This window comes from Phyllobates terribilis, unplaced genomic scaffold (assembly GCF_046119375.1).
Source record: "Phyllobates terribilis strain yellow unplaced genomic scaffold, ASM4611937v1 Scaffold_7__3_contigs__length_470593459, whole genome shotgun sequence".
Lineage (NCBI taxonomy): Eukaryota > Metazoa > Chordata > Amphibia > Anura > Dendrobatidae > Phyllobates > Phyllobates terribilis.
Window position 1 is genome coordinate 237,752,562 of NW_027362767.1, and position 19,718 is coordinate 237,772,279.

The 19,718-nt window shown below is 44.6% G+C and overlaps 1 protein-coding gene across 1 annotated transcript in view; it reads right to left on the bottom strand.

Annotated features, from left to right (window-relative positions):
- Positions 1 to 16,935, bottom strand: part of NIBAN2 (niban apoptosis regulator 2) — a 65,566-nt gene extending 48,631 nt beyond the window's left edge. Inside the window, exons 1-2 of the mRNA XM_073639887.1 lie at positions 16,801 to 16,935; positions 14,777 to 14,863 (exon numbers count right to left, since the gene is read on the bottom strand). Of these exons, the coding sequence (XP_073495988.1) occupies positions 14,777 to 14,831 (55 nt within the window). The 5' untranslated portion in view covers positions 14,832 to 14,863; positions 16,801 to 16,935. The remainder of the gene's footprint in view (positions 1 to 14,776; positions 14,864 to 16,800) is intronic.
- Between the last annotated feature and the right edge of the window lie 2,783 nt (positions 16,936 to 19,718).

Here is a 19,718-nt window from a genome sequence, read left to right on the forward strand (position 1 = left end):
GCCCATTCTTTCCATGCCCCAGAAGATAAGTTGGGAGACCCCCATATATGTTAGATGATCGCTCCTAGCAAGTTTGGTTGAATTCACCAGTGAATGTGGGATTTTAAAAGGGTTGTCTCATCAGCAATTTTTTGGCCAGTCACAAAGTCATCATCAGAGAACTGGAGACATCGTGGCACAGAGCTTTCCTAGCGCCTCAGCCACCATTACATCGATCAGATCGCAACATTCAGATCCTAGTAGTTTGCCATCAGTGTGCAAAGTAACAACCCTTCTTGGCAGCTTTACATTGGGTGCTAATCAGGAGAGGACACAGGAGAGGGCCCCAGTGCAAGAACAATATATGGGCCCTCTGCAGCCCATTAGCTCATCATAACGCACAATTCCACCTGCTTTGGGGTTGGAAGTGGCCCCTTCCCTCTTGGGCCACTGCAAGAAAAAAAAAAAAAACAAACACAATCAGCTAATTTAGAAAAAAAAAAAAAAATCAACCAACAAGGAATAAGATGGTCACTGTTCAGTAATGTCACACGCGGATATCTGACAGTTAATGCTCATTGTGTGCGCTGACATTTCATCAGACAGCCCGGCGCTCTGGAATTTAGTTGCCACAAACACGAGAGTAAGCGAAGAGCAGATGTCTGCAGCACAGCCTCAGATTTTATGTATGTCATCTGTGCATTTATAGCAATATACCACTGGGGGAGGGATTCGAGGTTATTGCTGTTTTGGTGAGTGGCGGTACATTTTGGAGTGACAGGCGAGTGTATACTCTATGTGCTGACAGTTTGGTGACATACCCGTTATAGATATAGTTATAGATACCAGACAATCAGTTCCAGATGAATCTCCTCCATCAGTTCAAGTCTTCTGGCTGCCAGACCCAAAACGACCAGACATTCCCCCCCCTTCAAAGACTTTTTACAGTCTTCAATGTATAATCCATGGGGGTCCAACTGAAGGAGAGGGCTGGACCCCCCACTGAGTACATCATTGTGACCTATCCTTGGGGTGGTTACTTTATAGTCGAAGCATGCACACACTTTTTACCCTGCATGTTATATCCAAGTCATCTTCTGTAAAATCAGATACACTCTTACCCCCTTCCCCCACGCAAGGCGACACTCTTCCCCCTCACCCCCTTCCCCCACGCAGGGCGACACTCTTCCCCCTCACCCCCTTCCCCCACGCAGGGCGACACTCTTCCCCCTCACCCCCTTCCCCCACGCAGGGCGACACTCTTCCCCCTCACCCCCTTCCCCCACGCAGGGCGACACTCTTCCCCCTCACCCCCTTCCCCCACGCAGGGCGACACTCTTCCCCCTCACCCCCTTCCCCCACGCAGGGCGACACACTTCCCCCTCACCCCCTTCCCCCACGCAGGGCGACACTCTTCCCCCACGCAGGGCGACACTCTTCCCCCACGCAGGGCGACACTCTTCCCCCTCACCCCCTTCCCCCACGCAGGGCGACACTCTTCCCCCTCACCCCCTTCCCCCACGCAGGGCGACACTCTTCCCCCTCACCCCCTTCCCCCACGCAGGGCGACACTCTTCCCCCTCACCCCCTTCCCCCACGCAGGGCGACACTCTTCCCCCTCACCCCCTTCCCCCACGCAGGGCGACACTCTTCCCCCTCACCCCCTTCCCCCACGCAGGGCGACACTTTTCCCCCTCACCCCCTTCCCCCACGCAGGGCGACACCCCCCCACCTACACAGGGTGACACCCCCACCCCCTCCCTATGCAGGGCGAGAGCAACAATCTCCCCCCATATGCAGGGCGACACTCTCACTAATTGAGAGCTAAGTTTAAAGAACGCTTTCCTAATAATCATCTCCATAAGGACTAAAATTAATTTATGGTAATCCAACCGCACAGAGAGATTTAACATTTTCCTAACCAAGAACAGTCCGTAAAACAATAAAAACCATCTGCTGCCCACCCACTTTGAGCCAGAATGGAGAGGTGATTTTGTAGGAACGGGTCCCATTTTTGAGCTATCCATGTATTAATGATTTCTATTCACCTGTCCCATCAGACACCTGGGAGAGTGATGGTGTCTGATGGGAGGCCACCTTCACAGAACCCTCTTAGGTATATCAAATTCTGATGTTAAAATATCCACAGAAATGGTTTATCCAGCAGCTCTCGCTTTGGCACAGGGAGGCGAGAGGCGCTGCTGACGTGGTGGCTGTTGGCTGCTTGCACTTGTCCTATTACCTAGAATAGGACCATGCACAATACCTGCAGATACCAGGCAAGCATCATACAGACGCCATGTTACCTGCATCGCTTACATTTTTATGAGAAAGTAAGAATAAATGGATGATCTTCTTAAAGGGAATCTGTCAGCAGGTTTTTGCTATGTAAGCTGAGACCAGCATGATGTGGGGGCAGGTAGCCTGTTACTGGACTGCTTGCTGTAGTTTTGATAAAAAAAAACACAATATTTTCAGCAGGAGATTAATCACAAGAGGGGCTAGTAAACCTGCTGCTAGGTAGTCCAACCCCGCCCCACCACTGATTGTCAGCTGTGTACACTATGACTAGGCAGAAAGTGTGTGAGGAGTTAAACAGAGATCAGCTAGATCTGTAGCAGAAAACACTGATTTTATCCAAACCAATCAGACAAAAAGTGACACATCACTTGAATCAGGGTCTCTGCCCCTATCTCATGCTGCTCTCAGATAGGGTAGCAATAACCTGGTGAGCGATTCCGTTTAAGCCCTTTTGCACATACTGTCATTTTACTAATCCGTGTTGTCAGAGGCTTAGCTAGAGAAGGTGGCAAGTGCCAGGGAAGATACCAACATCTGCCAGGGTACACAGATACAAGGCTTGAGCAAGAAAGTGAATCTTTGACCCAGGTGAGTAAAATCTTTGGTGCATGACAGAGGAAGCATATGGTGGTACAAGGAGTGCCTAAGAGCCCGCACCGCTGTGCAGGGTCTCTACATATGGCTATGATTTGTGTACGGACCCTGCATAAATAACATGCACCATAATTCCCAGTAGATATACGTATCGTGCACTGTAAAAGTAGAGAAAATATATATACTTGGGTATTTTTTCACCTCTTCCTCGTCCATAATTATTGCATTGTGGAGGAGCTTTAAATCCTGACTTTGGAATATAACGGTAAATGTTGTTCTCCATCAATACAAACTTAGGACATGAAAGGAAGGGAGTGATTAACTTGTCCTTTTGTTTCAGCCAGACATTGTTCCCATAGGAACAGCAGTGACACTTTCATTACTAATCAACCAAGCAATGCTAGCATGTATGACTGGAGCTGTATGAAACACTAGTTTAAAAAAAACAAAAAAAAAACTATAACCTATTCTTGAAAGAGTTAATAAGTTTGACAAATGCAAACAGCATATCCAGCAGATCTTATCGTAAGGACTTGCGTCTGCAGAGAAGAATCTAGTGTATAGGGTTACATTATGGGTTTTGCACTGCATTCATTACCCATGGCCATTTTCGGTAATATCCCATTGTGCTGATAATCACTCGGTGTAAATGAGCAACGTGAAAGGCGACTTCAGGTGCGAAAGTAATCTAACTTGTGAAAAACTTTACAACCTACTTATCAGTCTTACTGCCGCAGTTGTAGTATTAGACGGTAATAAAACAGTAAAGCACCACTGTGGGGAAGAGAAGGCTTTATTCTGCCACAATCCGATTGATATGGCTTCAGATTTTATCTGTGTGTAAATAAAATTAGATGCTTCTTCGGTGGGACCCACAGCCCATGGATGTGCCATAAACGTCTCCCCCTTTAAGGATCACCAGCATTTCTGTCAATTTCTGTTTTTTGCTATTTAATCTGAGAGCAGCATGATTTAGGGTCGGAGATCCTGATTCCAGCAATGTGTCGCTTACTGTGCTGTGTGTTGTTTCAATAAAAATCAGTGTTTTATCAGCAGGAGATTATCACTAAAGGACTAGTTGTCTCGCGCCATGTAGTCCACCATATTCATATGAGCATGTTATAACCCAGCCCAAACCACTGATTAGCAGCTTTCTGTGTACATGGGTACAAAGCTGCCAATCAGTGGTGTGTGTGTGTGTGTGTGTGTGTGGGGGGGGGGGTTTATACACAGCTCACCTTTAATAAAAATCAGGGATTTTATCAAAACTGCACCAAACAGCCAAGTGAGTACTACATCACTGGAATCAGGCTCTCTGCCCCTACACCATGCTGCTCTCAGACTACATAGCAAAAACCTGTAGACAGATTCCCTTTAATGTAGCAGGAGTGAAATTGCCTGTGAACCGATCACAAAACGCCTATGGGATTTTGGGCTAGGATTGTATATGGACTGGCGCTAAAAAAATCAGATGAAGGAAAAAGGTGAGGTTAGACAAAGGATCAGTCGTGTCGAAAGTTTCCAATTTAGTTGTAGTTTTGCGGTTTAAATGCCTATCCTCCAGCAAAATTGTACATCTCTTAACACATAGGGCCTGAAAGAGACTCTCACCAAGTTTTTCCCACCTAATCTGAGAACAGCATAATGTAGAGAGGGAGTCCCTGATTTCAGCGATGTGTCACTTAAGGCTCCGTCACACTTAGCGACGCTGCAACGATCCCAACAACGATACGACCTGTCAGGGATTGTTGCTGCGTCGCTATTGAGCTGTCAAACAGACAGGCTCACCAACGATCAGGGGAGCAGCGACATCGTGGAAAGAATCTTTCCACAATGTGCTGCTCCTGGTCACCAGCCTGCTGAAGCAGGAGCAGGCTGGTAACCATGGTAAACATCGGGTTACTAGGGGCACACACGCACCTAGTAACCCGCTGTTTATCATGGTTACCACTCTGCTACAGTGAGCGGGAGGTTACCGCTCACTTTAGCAGGCTCGTAACCATGATAAACAACGGGTTACTAGGTGCGCGCGTGCCCCTAGTAACCCGATGTTTACCATAGTTACCAGCCTGATCGCTGCTCCCGCTGGTCATACACAGCGATGTGTGCTGACCAGCGGGAGGGCAACGACCAAAAAATGGTCCAGGACACTTTGCAGCGATCAGCGACCTCACAGCAGGGGCCTGATCGCTGCAAAGTGTCACACATAGCGACATCGCTGGTGAGGTCGCTGTTGCATCACCAAAACCGTGACACAGCAGCGATCTCTCTATGTGAGATGGGGGCTTTACTGGGCTGCTTGTTGTAGTTTTGATAAAATCACTGTTTTATCAGCAGGAGACCTTCACTAGAGGACTAGTAATCCTGCTGCCATGTAGTCTTTCATACGCATGTGCTCAGTCTCTCCTCTTCCAAAACACTGATTAGCATCTTCCTGTGTACACGGTGCATAGGCAGAAAGCTGCCAATCACTGATAAGGGCATGTTATATAGAGTTCAACACTGAGAAGATGAGAAGATTAGCAGAGCTGCAGCAAGTAATGGAGTGAACTCAATAAGTGAACATGCAGACAGCTATTATACCAAAAACCTCGCAGCCATTCACACTCCATGAAAATCGCACCAATGAACATATCAGCCGCTCGGACGATGAGGTGCTGATACACGTCGTTTGGGCTTCTGACAGGCGGCAAAGACACTGCTGTACTTCTTTAATGTGTTCTTTTTTTTTTTTACTTCATTTACAAAAATTAATAACATTGCATAGGAAAGTTTTTATTTAAGTGTGATAATCCTAAACACCCAAAAAGTGAAAGATGGTGCCTCCGCTGCACAAACCTATTGACCAACAAGAACTAAGGGGTAAAAGAGCCGGGGGATCCCAAAATTTGACTTTAGTCTGCACGAATAAAGCCACCTCCCCCTCCCCATCCATACCCTGGAATTTCCGTCCTCTGCATCCTGCTCTAACCCATGGAAATGTCTGGCTCCTTCCCCCCCCTTCTTCCCTCCTTGCAAATCTCTTACTGACTACGTGGTACTCTTACAAGCTTCCACCTCTGGAACGAGCCCGAATTCTAATAGACATACTCCGGGGTATACTCAGGTATCATAATCGTGCAATCACTTGGCATAACTTTCAATATCTTTTGCAGACAAAAAGGCATATAAAAAACGCTGGATTTTTAGCAATCGCCACTGCTCGGAAAACACAGAGTCAGAACCGGTAAAGACAATGACCGTGATTGCTCAACCGTATCGTGCCACGTAAGGATCTAACCGTCTGTAATGAAAAAAAGTCATTTCGGACAACAGTCAGATACAAGGAATCTGTTCATGCATAGAAATAAAGAATAAAAGATATAAAAATGGATGCACTGGTGTAGAAAAATGCAATGTCAAGTGCAAATACTGCCCTACCATGGGGTCTACTACCCAGTGGCAAACAATCAGTGCAACTTATCCTCTCTGGTAGGTCTACAGATGAAGACTGGACGTTCATACAGAATTGCTTATAGCTACGACATAAGACCCTCTCGGGCTCCCTCTATAGTAGGGATGCAATTGCATCGGGGCTCAGAGGGGGCACAAAAAGTCCCTTTGGCCCCTATAAGAAGAGCCTCGTCATAGTTGGTGGCCCCGTTGGAGATTTTCCATACGGTAGAAGTTACACCACTTGACATTACATTATGTGATCAGCTGGTTACTAGGGATGAGCGGACCCATAGAAGTTCGGGCTCTGGTACCCAACTTGGACTTAGTCCAAAGTTCATTTCGGGCACCAGAACAGTGCCCAAACTTGATCCAGAACTTCATTGAAAACAATGGAGACTCAAACTCTGGAGCTGAAGAAATATCTCTCCCTCTCTGGCTTCTCCCGGAACTCCAAATATTGCAACTGACTTCGGGTTCGCTCATCTCCACTGGTTACCAATGCAGCAGTTTCCATATCTGGGTTACTCCATGTGTCCCCTCTGGTCCCAGACTATATGATGAGCACTATTCCTCCAGATCAGAAGCTGTGGAAGCATGCTGGGAAACATAGTTCAGCAAGGGCCGACTATAGAATTTGTCTATAAGTGCCGCACGTGATAAATAAGAATAATGACTGATGATCTCAAAGTTGATGAAAGACGAGAAGTGTTTGCAAAGCAAAACACAAAAACCCAATATAAACCTCTTTGAACAATCCTGGAGAGAATGATCTTCAATGAATCCACTGCCCGCTATTAAAGTAAGCACGAGCACATAAAAGATGGCTTTTGATCAGCCATGTAAATGAAAGCAGGACTTACATGTTCACCCCATAACTACCACACAGAATATTTATGCCGTTTCCATGCTGGTAAAAGACGCAAAGCATAATTACAAGAGCGAGGAAAGTAATTGGTTCTGGACCAATGGGTGAAAAAACATCAGACAAATAGCCCCTGCTAGTAGGGAGGGCTGCGATCCTTGTGATTGACAGTTCACTGTGCGCTTTCCCATACAGCTTTTCCTCTGCAGCGTCAGTGGTAAGGAGGAGCATTGAAGGTGGCCGGATCCAGGGCATGCAACATGGCGTTCCTTAGTCTGCTGCAACGGTGGACAGTAATGCAGAAGTACACAACAAATCCCTCTGTTCTTTGGAATGGAGATGATTTTTAACAATTCTGCTGAGAAATTCCTTTTAAGAGTTTGGCCTGACAATGAGGTATTCTCACCTAAGAGTATGTGCACACAACATCTTTTCCAGGCCGGTAACCTCTCCGGGTTTTTCAAGAGGAAGACTACCAGAAACACTGGCGTGTTTTTTTCCCCTTAGTCCACGGCCCCACTATCAGTATTGGGTCAGTATTCGGTCAGTATTTTTTCTCAGGAGCCAAAACCAGGTGAGGAACAATCAGAGAAAAGGTATAATAGAAACAAGTCACCAATTCTGCATTTATCACCCACTCCTGGTTTTGGCTCCCACTCCTGAGAAAAAAAAATGACCGAATACTGTCCAAATACTGATAGTGGGGCCTGTGGCCTTAAGCGTCTTTTTTAGTTGTTTTAAACCTTTTTTCAACATTTTTGGCAGCTGGTGGTTTGAGAACGTTTTTCGGGTATCTTTTACTGGAATTTTTTTTTAATGCCTTTAAAAAATGTAAAGTACAGAGGGTCTTCATAGAAGAAGATGCCTGAAGAATGGTCGGATCACTTCTTTTAAATCTTTCAAAGTCTGAAGAAGTTAAAATACGCTCAAAATACTAAACATATGCACAGCAAGTCTTTTGAGCAATTTTTTAAGGCCTTTTCAGGCAGGTTTCGGGGTTCACCCACCTGAAAAAGATGTACAGTGCACATATCCTTAGAAATATATATATCAATGACACGTGGGCACCCTCTTTGTCTAGAGGAAAAAGACGTAGTCATCATCACAGACTGCAGATTCTTTACTCTATGAGCAGAGAAACTGCAGATTCTTTATAGTACAAGCAGTGAGACTATGAAACTCTCTGCCACATGATGTTGTAATGGTCAATTCACTGAAGAAAGTCAAGGAAGGCCTGGATGCCTTTCTTGACTAATATATTATATTAATATATATATATATATATATATATATATATTTATTATATATATATATATATATATATATATATATATATATATATATATATATATAGATATAGATATATATAGATATAGATATAGATATATATAGATAGATATATAGATATCTATCATAGGATATGGGTAGATTCTGTGATGGGATGTTGACCCAGGGAACTAGTCTGATTGCCCTCACTGGAGTCTGAGTTTTTCCCCTAATATGGGGCAATTGGCACCCGCTCCATATTTTTTTTGCCTTCCTCCGGATCACAATGTTGGGTTCAAGTTGAACCTGATGGATTTGAATCTACTTTCAACCTCCGGGACTGGGATACTGATTGCGTATCCGTATGAGTCACCAATATCATATCAGCGGGGGTTTGACATTACAGACCCCCCACTGATCCGCTGTTTGTAGCTCCTGCTGCCGCCTGTAGTGTATGGATCCGGATCACTTCATCTCCGTACTTCATGTAGTAGCCTTTCTGTGCGGCTCAGCTCCCAGCCACTTCAATAGGAGGTTCTTTTTTAACCACAGCAGATCGGTGGTCCTGCAGGGTGTCAGACCCCCCCCACCCACTGATCTGATATTGACAACCTATCCTACGCCATCAACATCAAAGTAATGGACAATCCCTTTAATGTGCATATACATGAGCATCCGATTAGAATCTATGGGTGATTTTTTATTTTTTATTTTATCGCCTGGTGGCTCTCGCTCCTCCGATTTCCATATGAATTACTTTATATACACACACGTATATACCATTACTACTTCCTTTCCTTCCAAGCTTGGCTCCATCCCCAGCGTGCTCACTTACTCCTTTCCTGCACAGTGATGATTACATTCGTCACTAAATATCTCCTGTAGGTGGATGACACATAAACCATCAAAACCCCGCTGCTTTTAATAGGTTCCCATGTGGGAAACGGCAGCAGGTAATTACGACACAATCTTCCCATCCCAAGATTTGTTTCAAAGTCTCCAAGTTCACAAGACGAGCCTTGTTCTCCAATGTCAGGCATCATTACACCACAAACCAACCTAGCTATTATTCCGCGCACTCATAGAAAAGCGCTTATTGCGCAGGGAAGAAAAATGGCAACTGTAAGTGAAATAAGCAGTTAAATGACCTCCATCGACCTTCCTGCAGCCGCAGAGCTGTAATTGCACTGCTCATGTTCGATCGATCACGTATGTCACTGCAGTATCCGGTACGTGTGCCGTGTTACACCCCTGCGAGACCCAGAATCTGTATGGAGGGGCAATACAGCTGTCTGTACCCACAGTTATGAAAGTGAACCTGTCATCTCCAGTGAAGTAATTTATTAACCCCCCACTCATAAAAATCTGATAATGTATTTTCCTTTAGGCAGCATTTTACACATTGATAAAATCAAAGTGAAAAAAAAAAATTGCAAAGTGGCAGAAAAACAAAAAAGATGTTCTTGAAAATTGCTTTATAAAATCAAGACGTCTTGTGATTTACAGAATGCAAAAGGTGAAATCTGCCGCAGATAAAAGCCGTGTGCACGTACTCCAAGGCCAAATTCAGACTTTATAGATTTAGAGACTGAACTGCTGTTTTCCCGACCTTAACTCAGCCGCCTGCTTATAAGGTGGTCAAGTTCAGGACAGGTGATCCACGGCCGGTCCATGCATCGTGGTCTAAATAAGCCTTAAGGAGAGTACCCATCGCCAATTTTATTTAATAAAAAAGTGGGCAGCCCCAGATAATTGGTGATTTTCTAAATAACACCTTAAAAAAACACCTGGGGATAGGTCCTCTTTAACGCGGTTTTAACGTGCTTTGAAATTGCAAAGTTTTTTCCAACATTGTTCCGAAACCAAAGCAAAAACGTTGTTTTTTTTTTTTTGCTTCAATTGGATTCCAGATTTGCAGCATGAAGGTGAGACTTCATGAAACGTCATCCACATCATACGGTGTTGAGGATGACATTTTTTCCTCCATAAAAGCTGCTGCTTAAGTCGCGTGTGCACATACGCTTAGACTGGATTCATACATGGTGCATTGCTTCACCACAGGTTTGGCAGCAACGAATCTTCCGCGATATGTGCTTGCAATGAGATGGGCACAAGAGACTCATCCATTGTGGATTTTATTATAGAAATGCACTGCAAAGGCTGAACTCTGTAGCATAAATTGACATGCTTCAAATCTACAGTACATTTTGATTTGGAGAAAAAAAAAAAAAGATGAGATTTTGTAATACACAGTGGACTTTTCACTGGACAGAAGGGTAAAATATGCAACAATACAGCTGCAAGTCTGCTTGTGCTACATATGGATTTTACACAAATCCAGCAGCGGCTCTTGCTGTTTTTTTGAGTGTAATCCAGATGTGGATCCAGAAGGATATTTTTCCCATTCCTTTTGCATCCACTCCTGGCTTTGGCTCAAAAACTGCATAGGTTTCCAGCCCTAAAGCCCTTCATTATCTATACTCCTAAGTACTTCTTCTGAACACATACTGAGAGCCAAAGTTGCTGTTTTATGGCCAATCAGATTTCAGCAAAAATTTTCTGGTACAAATTAATTGGTTGGTAGCATACAATATCTGCAATAATTACCCACAAGGTCCAAAGTGCGTTACATGTGAAGACAGAAAAAAAAGCTTCACCTAAACTAAGTGAAGTAAATCTGCCACCAGATTTCACAATACAAACTGCATATATTATTAGATAGATCGCTTGGACCTGATGAGGCCGGTGTACTTACTTTGAAGAATCCACGTCAGAGTAGCTGTATAATCCATTGTGAAAGTTTTCCCACCTAATATTAATGTCAGCAGTTTGTACTGTTAAATCTGGTGACAAATCCAATTTAAATGACATTTCCCTGCGGGATACATCCAATGGATATCTACTTGTTTACTTTTGTCATGTACAAGATGGTTGACAAGCTGTATAGACACCTTGAGATTTAACAGATGGCACATTTACCCAATACAAATTTTCTTTTCGAGGGGTTGTACAGTAAAAAAAAAAAGTTATCAACTATCCACAAGATAGCTTATTGATCAGTGGGGGATCCGACCGCTGGGACCAGAATCGATCAGCAGAATGGAGATCTTTTGTGCATGATCGATCGCAGCTCCATTCATTCTCTATGGGGCTGCTGATCGCCGAGCGCGCGCACTGCCGCTCCATTCTAATGGATAGAAAAGTGCCCTGGGGGGGAATAGGGGTAGGTCCCAGTGGTCGGACCCCCACAGATTAATAACTTAATACCTAGCCTGTGGATAGGTGATAACTAGTGATGAGCGAGCATGCTCGCCACTGCTCGGAACTCGCCTGAGCATCTCAGTACTCGAGATGCTCGGAGCTCGCCGAGTACTTGCGCGATGCTCGGGTGGGAGCTCGGGTCCCCGTCCTGCATGTCTGGCGCTATTTAGAGCGCCAATCATGCAGGGATTGTCTGCAACTCACTGTAATGCCACAGCCATGGTGGTTGTGGCATTACAGTGATTGCCCAAATCGATGGGAACAGTGCGCACAGTGAAACATGAAAAGCCGGCAATTCAGCAGCGGCATACACCGGTACCCGACAATTTAGAACAGAAAGAATAGAGCATCACACATAGATTAGATAGAAACATATCAGTCACATATATAATAAGTACAGTGATAGGGTTGGTTACTGTACTTGTCATTTAGTGTTAAAATAAAGGATTTATTAAAAAAAAAATTGGCGTGGGATTCCCCGTAATTTTAGTCTCTAGCGGACATTAAGCAGACGGCTGCGGCAGAAGTTTAGATGTTTGAAGCCTGGGAAGGGGGTAATACCCACAGAGCTTCCCAGGCTACTAATATCAGCCCCCAGCTGAATACCTAGCCTTTACTAGCTATTAAAATGGGGGACCCCCCAAAAAAATGATCTGGGGTCCCCCCTATTTTTAATAGCTAGCAAAGGCTAGGCAGACAGCTGGGGGCTGATATTAATAGCCCAGGAAGGGTGCCATGAATATTGGCCCCCTCCCAGGCTAGAAACACCAGCCGTCAGCCGCCCCAGAAATGGCGCATCCATAGGATGCGCCAATTCTGGCACTTAGCCTCGCTCTTCCCACTGACCTGTAGCGGTGGCAGGGGGTAATAGGGTTGGGGTTGATGTCAGCTTATAATGCCAGCTGACATCAAGCCCAGGTTAGTAATGGGGAGGCGTCTATAAGACACCCCCATTACTAACCCCATAGTCAAAGTTAAAAAAAAACACAAACACCCAGAATAAAAGTCCTTTAATTGAAATAAACACACAGTTCTTTAAGGTTCTAAATTAAACCATACTTACCATCAGGCCCATTCCAGCTGAAGCCAACGATCTCCTGCAATAAAAATAAAATAATAAACCAACCTCATCCTTACCTTTCCATGGTTCCCAGGACAGCTTCACCTCTGCTACATTCAGATGACAGGCTGGATCGCAGCCGAAAGTTGCCATCCAGCTGGCCATGCCGCAGACACTGAAAAGCGCAGGCATGCTTGCGCTCCTCAGTGTCTGGCTGTGACGGCATCCAGATGAGCCGAGTTCATGTGCAATGAACTCAGCTCACCTCATGCACGTCACTGACAGCGTGGGAGAATTCTCCTGCGCTCACCGCATGCGCAAGAGAATTCTCCCACGCTGTCAATGACGTGCATGAGGTGAGCCGAGTTCATTGGACATGAACTCGGCTCATCTGGATGCCGTCACAGCCAGACACTGAGGAGCTTCACTGAGAAGCTTCTCAGTGTCTGCGGGATGACAGGCTGGATGGCAGCGTTCTGCTGCGATCCAGCCTGTCATGCGAATGTAGCAGAGCTGAAGCTGTCCTGGGAACCATGGAAAGGTAAGGATGAGGTTGGTTTATTATTTTATTTTTATTGCAGGAGATCGTTGGCTACAGCTGGAATGGGCGATACGGTAAGTAGGATTTAATTTAGAACATTAAAGAATTGTGTGTTTATTTCAATTAAAGGACTTTATTCTGGGTGTTTGTGTTTTTTTTTTTTACTTTGACTTTGGGGTTAGTAATGGGGGTGTCTTATAGACGCCTCTCCATTACTAACCTGGGCTTGATGTCAGCTGGCATTATAAGCTGACATCAAACCCAGCCCTATTACCCCACTGCCACCACTACAGGGCAGTGGGAAGAGCGAGGCTAAGTGCCAGAATTGGCGCATCCTATGGATGCGCCATTTCTGGGGCGGCTGATGGCTGGTGTTTCTAGCCTGGGAGGGGGCCAATATTCATGGCACCCTTCCTGGGCTATTAATATCAGCCCCCAGCTGTCTGCCTAGCCTTTTCTAGCTATTAAAATAGGGGGGACCCCACGTCATTTTTTTGGGGGGGTCCCCCATTTTAATAGCTAGTAAAGGCTAGGTATTCAGCTGAGGGCTGATATTAGTAGCCTGGGGAGCTAAGTGGGTATTACCCCCTTCCCAGGCTTCAAACATCTGCCCCAGCCGTCTGCTTAACCTCCGCTAAAGACTAAAATTAAAGGGAACCCCACGCCAATTTTTTTTTTTTAATAAATCCTTTATTTTAACACTAAATGACAAGTACAGTAACCACTGTCACTGTACTCATTATATATGTGACTGACATGTTTCTATCTATCTAATCTATGTGTGATGCTCTATTCTTTCTGTTCTAAATTGTCGGGTACCGATGATGAATTGCCGGCCGGCTTTTTTAAAGAGACGAGTGCATGAAAATCGGAGGGCACTAGTGTGTTCCAAGTGCCCTGCTATGTTTCTCATGCACCCTCCTACATACCCTGCCTGCCTGCCTGTCTGCCTATATATTCTGCCTGCCTGATGTTTAATTGAGCACTGTTTCCATCGATTTGGGCAATTTTTGACCTTCTGCAGACCGCCGGGGGGGGACCGCCAGAAAAATGCTCGAGTTTCCCATAGACTTACATTGGGCTCGTTGCTCGGGTCGAGCACCCGAGTATTCCAATGTGCTCGACCCGAGCTTCGAGCACCCGAGCATTTTAGTGCTCGCCCATCACTAGTGATAACTTGTTTTAACTGGAGAACCCTTTTAAGGCTGAAAAGTTGTTGTACCACAAAATGAAGGAGTTCCTCAATGATTCACCTTCCTTATACAAACAGACACCTGCTACACGTTCAGTTAAGAATCTATAAAGTCGGCCAGCACCCACTCACTCCCTAAGGAAAGATGTTCTACAAGACGACACCACTTCATGGAAAGAACCCACGCAAACAAGAGGTGCAAAAGACATTCCAGTGTGCAAGAAAACATCTCCCTCTGCTCGGCCATCGCTGCCAGAAGGTGACTTTCGCGGCATGCAGACTTACCTGTGATGTACTGGCGTCTGCTTTCATCCAGGTGACTCGATATAACATCCCCCATGGCCTACTACTGGTGATCACAGCAGGTCCTGCCTGGGAGACACAGATGAGATTTAGAGGAGGTATCAATGCTGAGATAGAGGGTGGTGTGGAGAGGTGGGATTAGCGGAGGATTGTGGTGGGAAGTGGGTGTGAATTGGAGAGGCGAGCGAGTTGTCATGGCACTGAAGACAAAAAAAGATGGCAAGTGAAGAGAATATGAGATTTTCAGGGAAAGAAAGAAACAGGAAGGCGGTGATGTAGGAGATAGCTGGCGCAAGAAAATACTAAAGTAGACAGATGGTGCCAAAAAGTTAAATATAAAACATGAACAAATGCACATGGATGAATTAAAGGAGTAAAAAGCAGAACAGTCGCCAACTTTAAGTATAGATAACCGGAAAGTGAAGGACCACAGTGAAAAATCCCTGAACTCTTGGCTCTGTGGTCTTCTCATATGGGCCATAGAGACCTTTCAGGTGCCACTCTTACACCCACTAAAGTAACACTCCTGTCCGGCCTTTCATGCTTACTTTTCAACGCGGTCACTGAGGTCTGAGCAAAAGGACCACGGATTCTGGGGATATTTCATCCTCCATAGGCTTCTATGTCCAATCCATATGGATAAGAGCATATAAACACTGCAGCCCCTCTGTATTTTCTGATCAGCCCCCAATACCACTATTGTGCCTATTAAATCCCTGTGGATATGTTCTTTATAACCATAGTTGGGGACATGTTTTTCTCTTAATTGCATGAATTTGGGGCTAAAAATCATTTTTGCATTTGGGTTTCGTTAAAAATGTTTCACTGTTTGGCTTTTAACCGGCACAATCAGCTTAAAGTGTTCTGTGGTCATAAATCAGCTGAGAGGAGCTCAGAAAAAGACAGATAAATGAGTTGCAAACTCTCCTATTTATTTTACTCACTTATATAGCACCATCATATTCTGCAGCGCTTTACAGACATTATCATCACTGTCCCCATTGGAGCTCACAATCTTAATTTCCCTATCAGTATGTCTTTGGGGAGAACATACAAACTCCTTGCAGATATTGTCCTTGGTGAGATTTAAACCCAGGACCTCAGTGCTGCAAAGCAACAAGTGCTAACCACTGAGCCACTGTGCTCTCCTGTCCGATCCAGCTCACTGACTGATTCTCAATTGACTCATTAGGCAGCCAGCAATAGATAGTGAAAACAAAAAGGTCCAAAATACATGAATTTAATTTAAAAAAAAACTTTCCTAAAAGGTAGACAGACCCTTTAAGTAAAACAACAAAATATCTACTTCTGAGTATTTATAGTACAACTACGGACAAAATCTGGGTTATTGCATCCCTTTCAGCACGTCTTTTTTTTTCCATAAGCGTCACATGTGATCTGTTAGTATAGTAGTATTAAAAAAAAAAGCGATAACCCCTACTGGCCAAATGTACTGTAAAAAATACAATACTGATCTGCCAATGAAAGCAAACATAGGTGGAGATCTAGCTTGCGGATGTGTTAGCTGGCATGCCAAGTTTCAGGCTTGCTCATCATAGCAGTGTGATTTTCCAAATGAAGGGTGGCATGACTGCCCCCATTACCATCGATTCATAGGGTTAAAGTGAGCAAAGCATGGCTTGTACTTCTGATTAAGAGACAGGGGGGAGACGGGTCTGGCTGCTTCCCAGAGAGACAGTCTGAGAACAGAATGTGTCTGACCCTCCACACCCAGGCTGTCTCATTCATTGTCTGACTCATTCCTTGTCTCCATATACAGTATACGGTCTATATGGGACGCGCCATAGAAGCCCCAAGTGTTCCCAGTCCATATATCCATGCAGCAATGGTAAATCACAGACACTGGAGGGGACACAACTTTGTAAGCTCCTGGTATATGACCCCAGTCCTGACTTGTCTCCCACCACCTGCTGCTTCCTACCATGCCCCTGATGTATAAGACCCCATCACTAGGACCCCCAGCCCCCTGTGGCTGCAGTACATACCTAGCTGGGGAGCCTGTCTCTCTTGCTGCCTCTCTCAATGTGACACACCCAGCAGTCTCTGAGCTCTCAGCCTCTGCTGTCTCCTCCCAGTACTACACTCCCTCCAGCTCTTCTCCCCTCCCTATTCCTCTCTTCAAACACTTCTGTATCTCTTTATTTTCTCCAAGGCTTTAACAATGTGACATTACGAGACATTTTTGTAGCAAGTCTTTTCTATAATAACTCAGCTTTTATGAAACCTGCTATGGAACCTGTAAAGGAAGGTATACATTTTTTTATTGCAATTAATTTTCCCAGCATAGAGATCAACATAAAGGGCTTGTTCAGATATTAGTGATGTTTCTCGTAAGCAAAAAAAAAAACGGATCGATTTTGGGTCAGTTTTTACCTTCTGTTTTTTTCTCGTATGCAGAAAAAAATAACAGAGGTTTCTCAACCTTCTGCTATCAGTCAGTGAAAAACGGATGCAGCCGAGTGTGGTCCAGTTTTTTCATGGACCCATAGATTTTCATCAGCGAGTTTAATCCGTGATTTGGATCAAAATCAGACTTGTCTCCGTGTTTTGGTGCAGATCCACAAAAATACACGGACATGGGAACAGCTCCATAGACTAAGAGGTACTAGTTCTATCTGGGAAAAATATGGCTAGAAATCAGATGTGAAGAACGGATATCTTAATGAGCCCTATGTTAAAATTGTGACTCGCGGGCTTTTTTAGACAACCCGATAGTTGTTAAACGAGCGATTATTTCAACGCTCTTTCCCAATTATCACCGAACAATTCGAATATAGGTGATCAGCGCTCATTACTGACCATAATTTGCAACATCTCAGCAATTTTTTTTTTAAGTGTTGCAAATAGAGTTGGTGTGACTAGGAGCCGGTCCATAGGCCCCGTCAAAAATCTGTGACGGGAGCCCTGATGACCACATCATACCAATTGGCATCTGTGGCTCTTTTGATTAGCTGGTCTGGCGCGACAGTGACGGACATGTGACATCGTGCCAGGCCTGCTAATCAGAAGAACAGCCGCGGATGCCAGTAGGAGGAGGTGGGTCTTAGCGCTCCAGTCCAGCTCCCATAGATTAACGACCAGGCCGACAGACTGGGGCCTGCAAATCAATTTGCACCAACTCTAGTGGCAAATCCGAAATCACATGTGACTCAAAGCCAAATCTCACCCTGAGAATTTGTGCGACTTCATTAAAACTGCAAGTTGCATATAAATCACATATATATTTTTTTGGGGACACCCAACCTGATATCGTACAACCAAAGCTGTGGTGCAGCCAGGGGCATAACGACCATAGTCACAAAGGTCGTGACTGGGACCATGCAGATAGAGGCCCGCCGACTCCAGCACAATCTTCAACTGGATGTGTGTCCTCGATCACACATTCAGCTAAAGTGTATTGTGGAGCAGAGACCCGTCGGGTCCGTGCACTGCAATACACGCAGCCAGCCAGTCAGAGGCCAACAAGTGACGTTGGCATGCACGTGACTGGGGGTGCATGGCAGTGACATCATACGCTCCCATCGCTTGCACGCTGAAGTCAGCTACCGGCTTCAGAAGAGGACGCCTCGCTCGGCGGGGGAGCGGAGGGAAGGTGACCATAATGGTTTATTTTCTTCTATGCATTGAAGAAAAGCGGCAGAATGTGGGACATATACGAGGATGGGGGATATATATATCAGGATGGGGCCCAGGATAAGGGACATATATATACCAGGATGGGGAACATGTATACCAGCATGGGAAATATATGCATAATACAAGGATGGGGGATGTACAGTATATACCAGGATGGGCCCAGGATAAGGGACATATATATCAGGATGGGAAAATATATACCAGGATGGAGGAGATATAGATATATATATATATACTGTATATATATATATATATATATATATATTATATATATATATACTAGGATGGAGGGGTCCTGTCCAAATCTTGCACGGGGCCCATTGGACTCTAGTTATGCCACTGGGTATAGCTATAGCCGAAAGACTGCATCACATTAGATGAGGGTCAGTGGGCGAAGTGTCCGGCAGCACATGAATGCTTGGCCATGCTGAGTGCTCATGTGTATGGGGGTCCGGAGAGCTGGCTGTCAGTTCTCCAATGTATATGGCCAGCTTAAACCCCCATTTACATTAGGGTAACAGTTATCTAAGATGAAAAGGCTCAAAAGTAAATGCACATGCTGTGTATTTTCCTGCAGCAAATTTGCACGTGTTACACGCAGTTTTGGGTGAAAAAAACGCCGTCATTATGTGCATAGACAATTTCTTGCCGTACACAACTTGCATTGCAGTCTATGACGTCAAAGTTGCATGCAAAACCCAAAACCACTGTTGCACTAAAGTCGTGGGTCACAATTGTGACGATCATTAGATGGTGTCCTGGCTGTAGTGTTGCAGATTTTTTAGCATCTTATTTTTTTATCGTCATGATAAGAGGTGCCAAAAATGGTAGTTATTACTGGATTCTTAAAAAACGAGTGACAGCCATAGGTCATGGTGACAATTGTCCAGCGTTCCCAGAAACTGGTACTAAAACACACCTTTATTGTGGGAAAAAAATATTAAAGTCCAATAAGCAAACACATAGTTATTATTTTTTTTTCATACAATTTTTTTTTTTGCAATAAAGGTGTGAAGGGTTTTTTTTGTACCAATTTCTGGACATGCTCGATAACTCTCTCACAAGTTATCCGAGCATCTCGTCTTATAAAATTTCTGGATCCACTTTTATTTCTAATTATATCGAGTCAAGGTGCCACTTTTGTGCCATCGTAGTGGATCATCATCACGGCATATAATCAGTTTCATAAAAATAATTGAGGAATTCGCAACTAATATTAGGTACAGGACATACCAGCACTGACATTTTACCTCAGATATGTGACAAT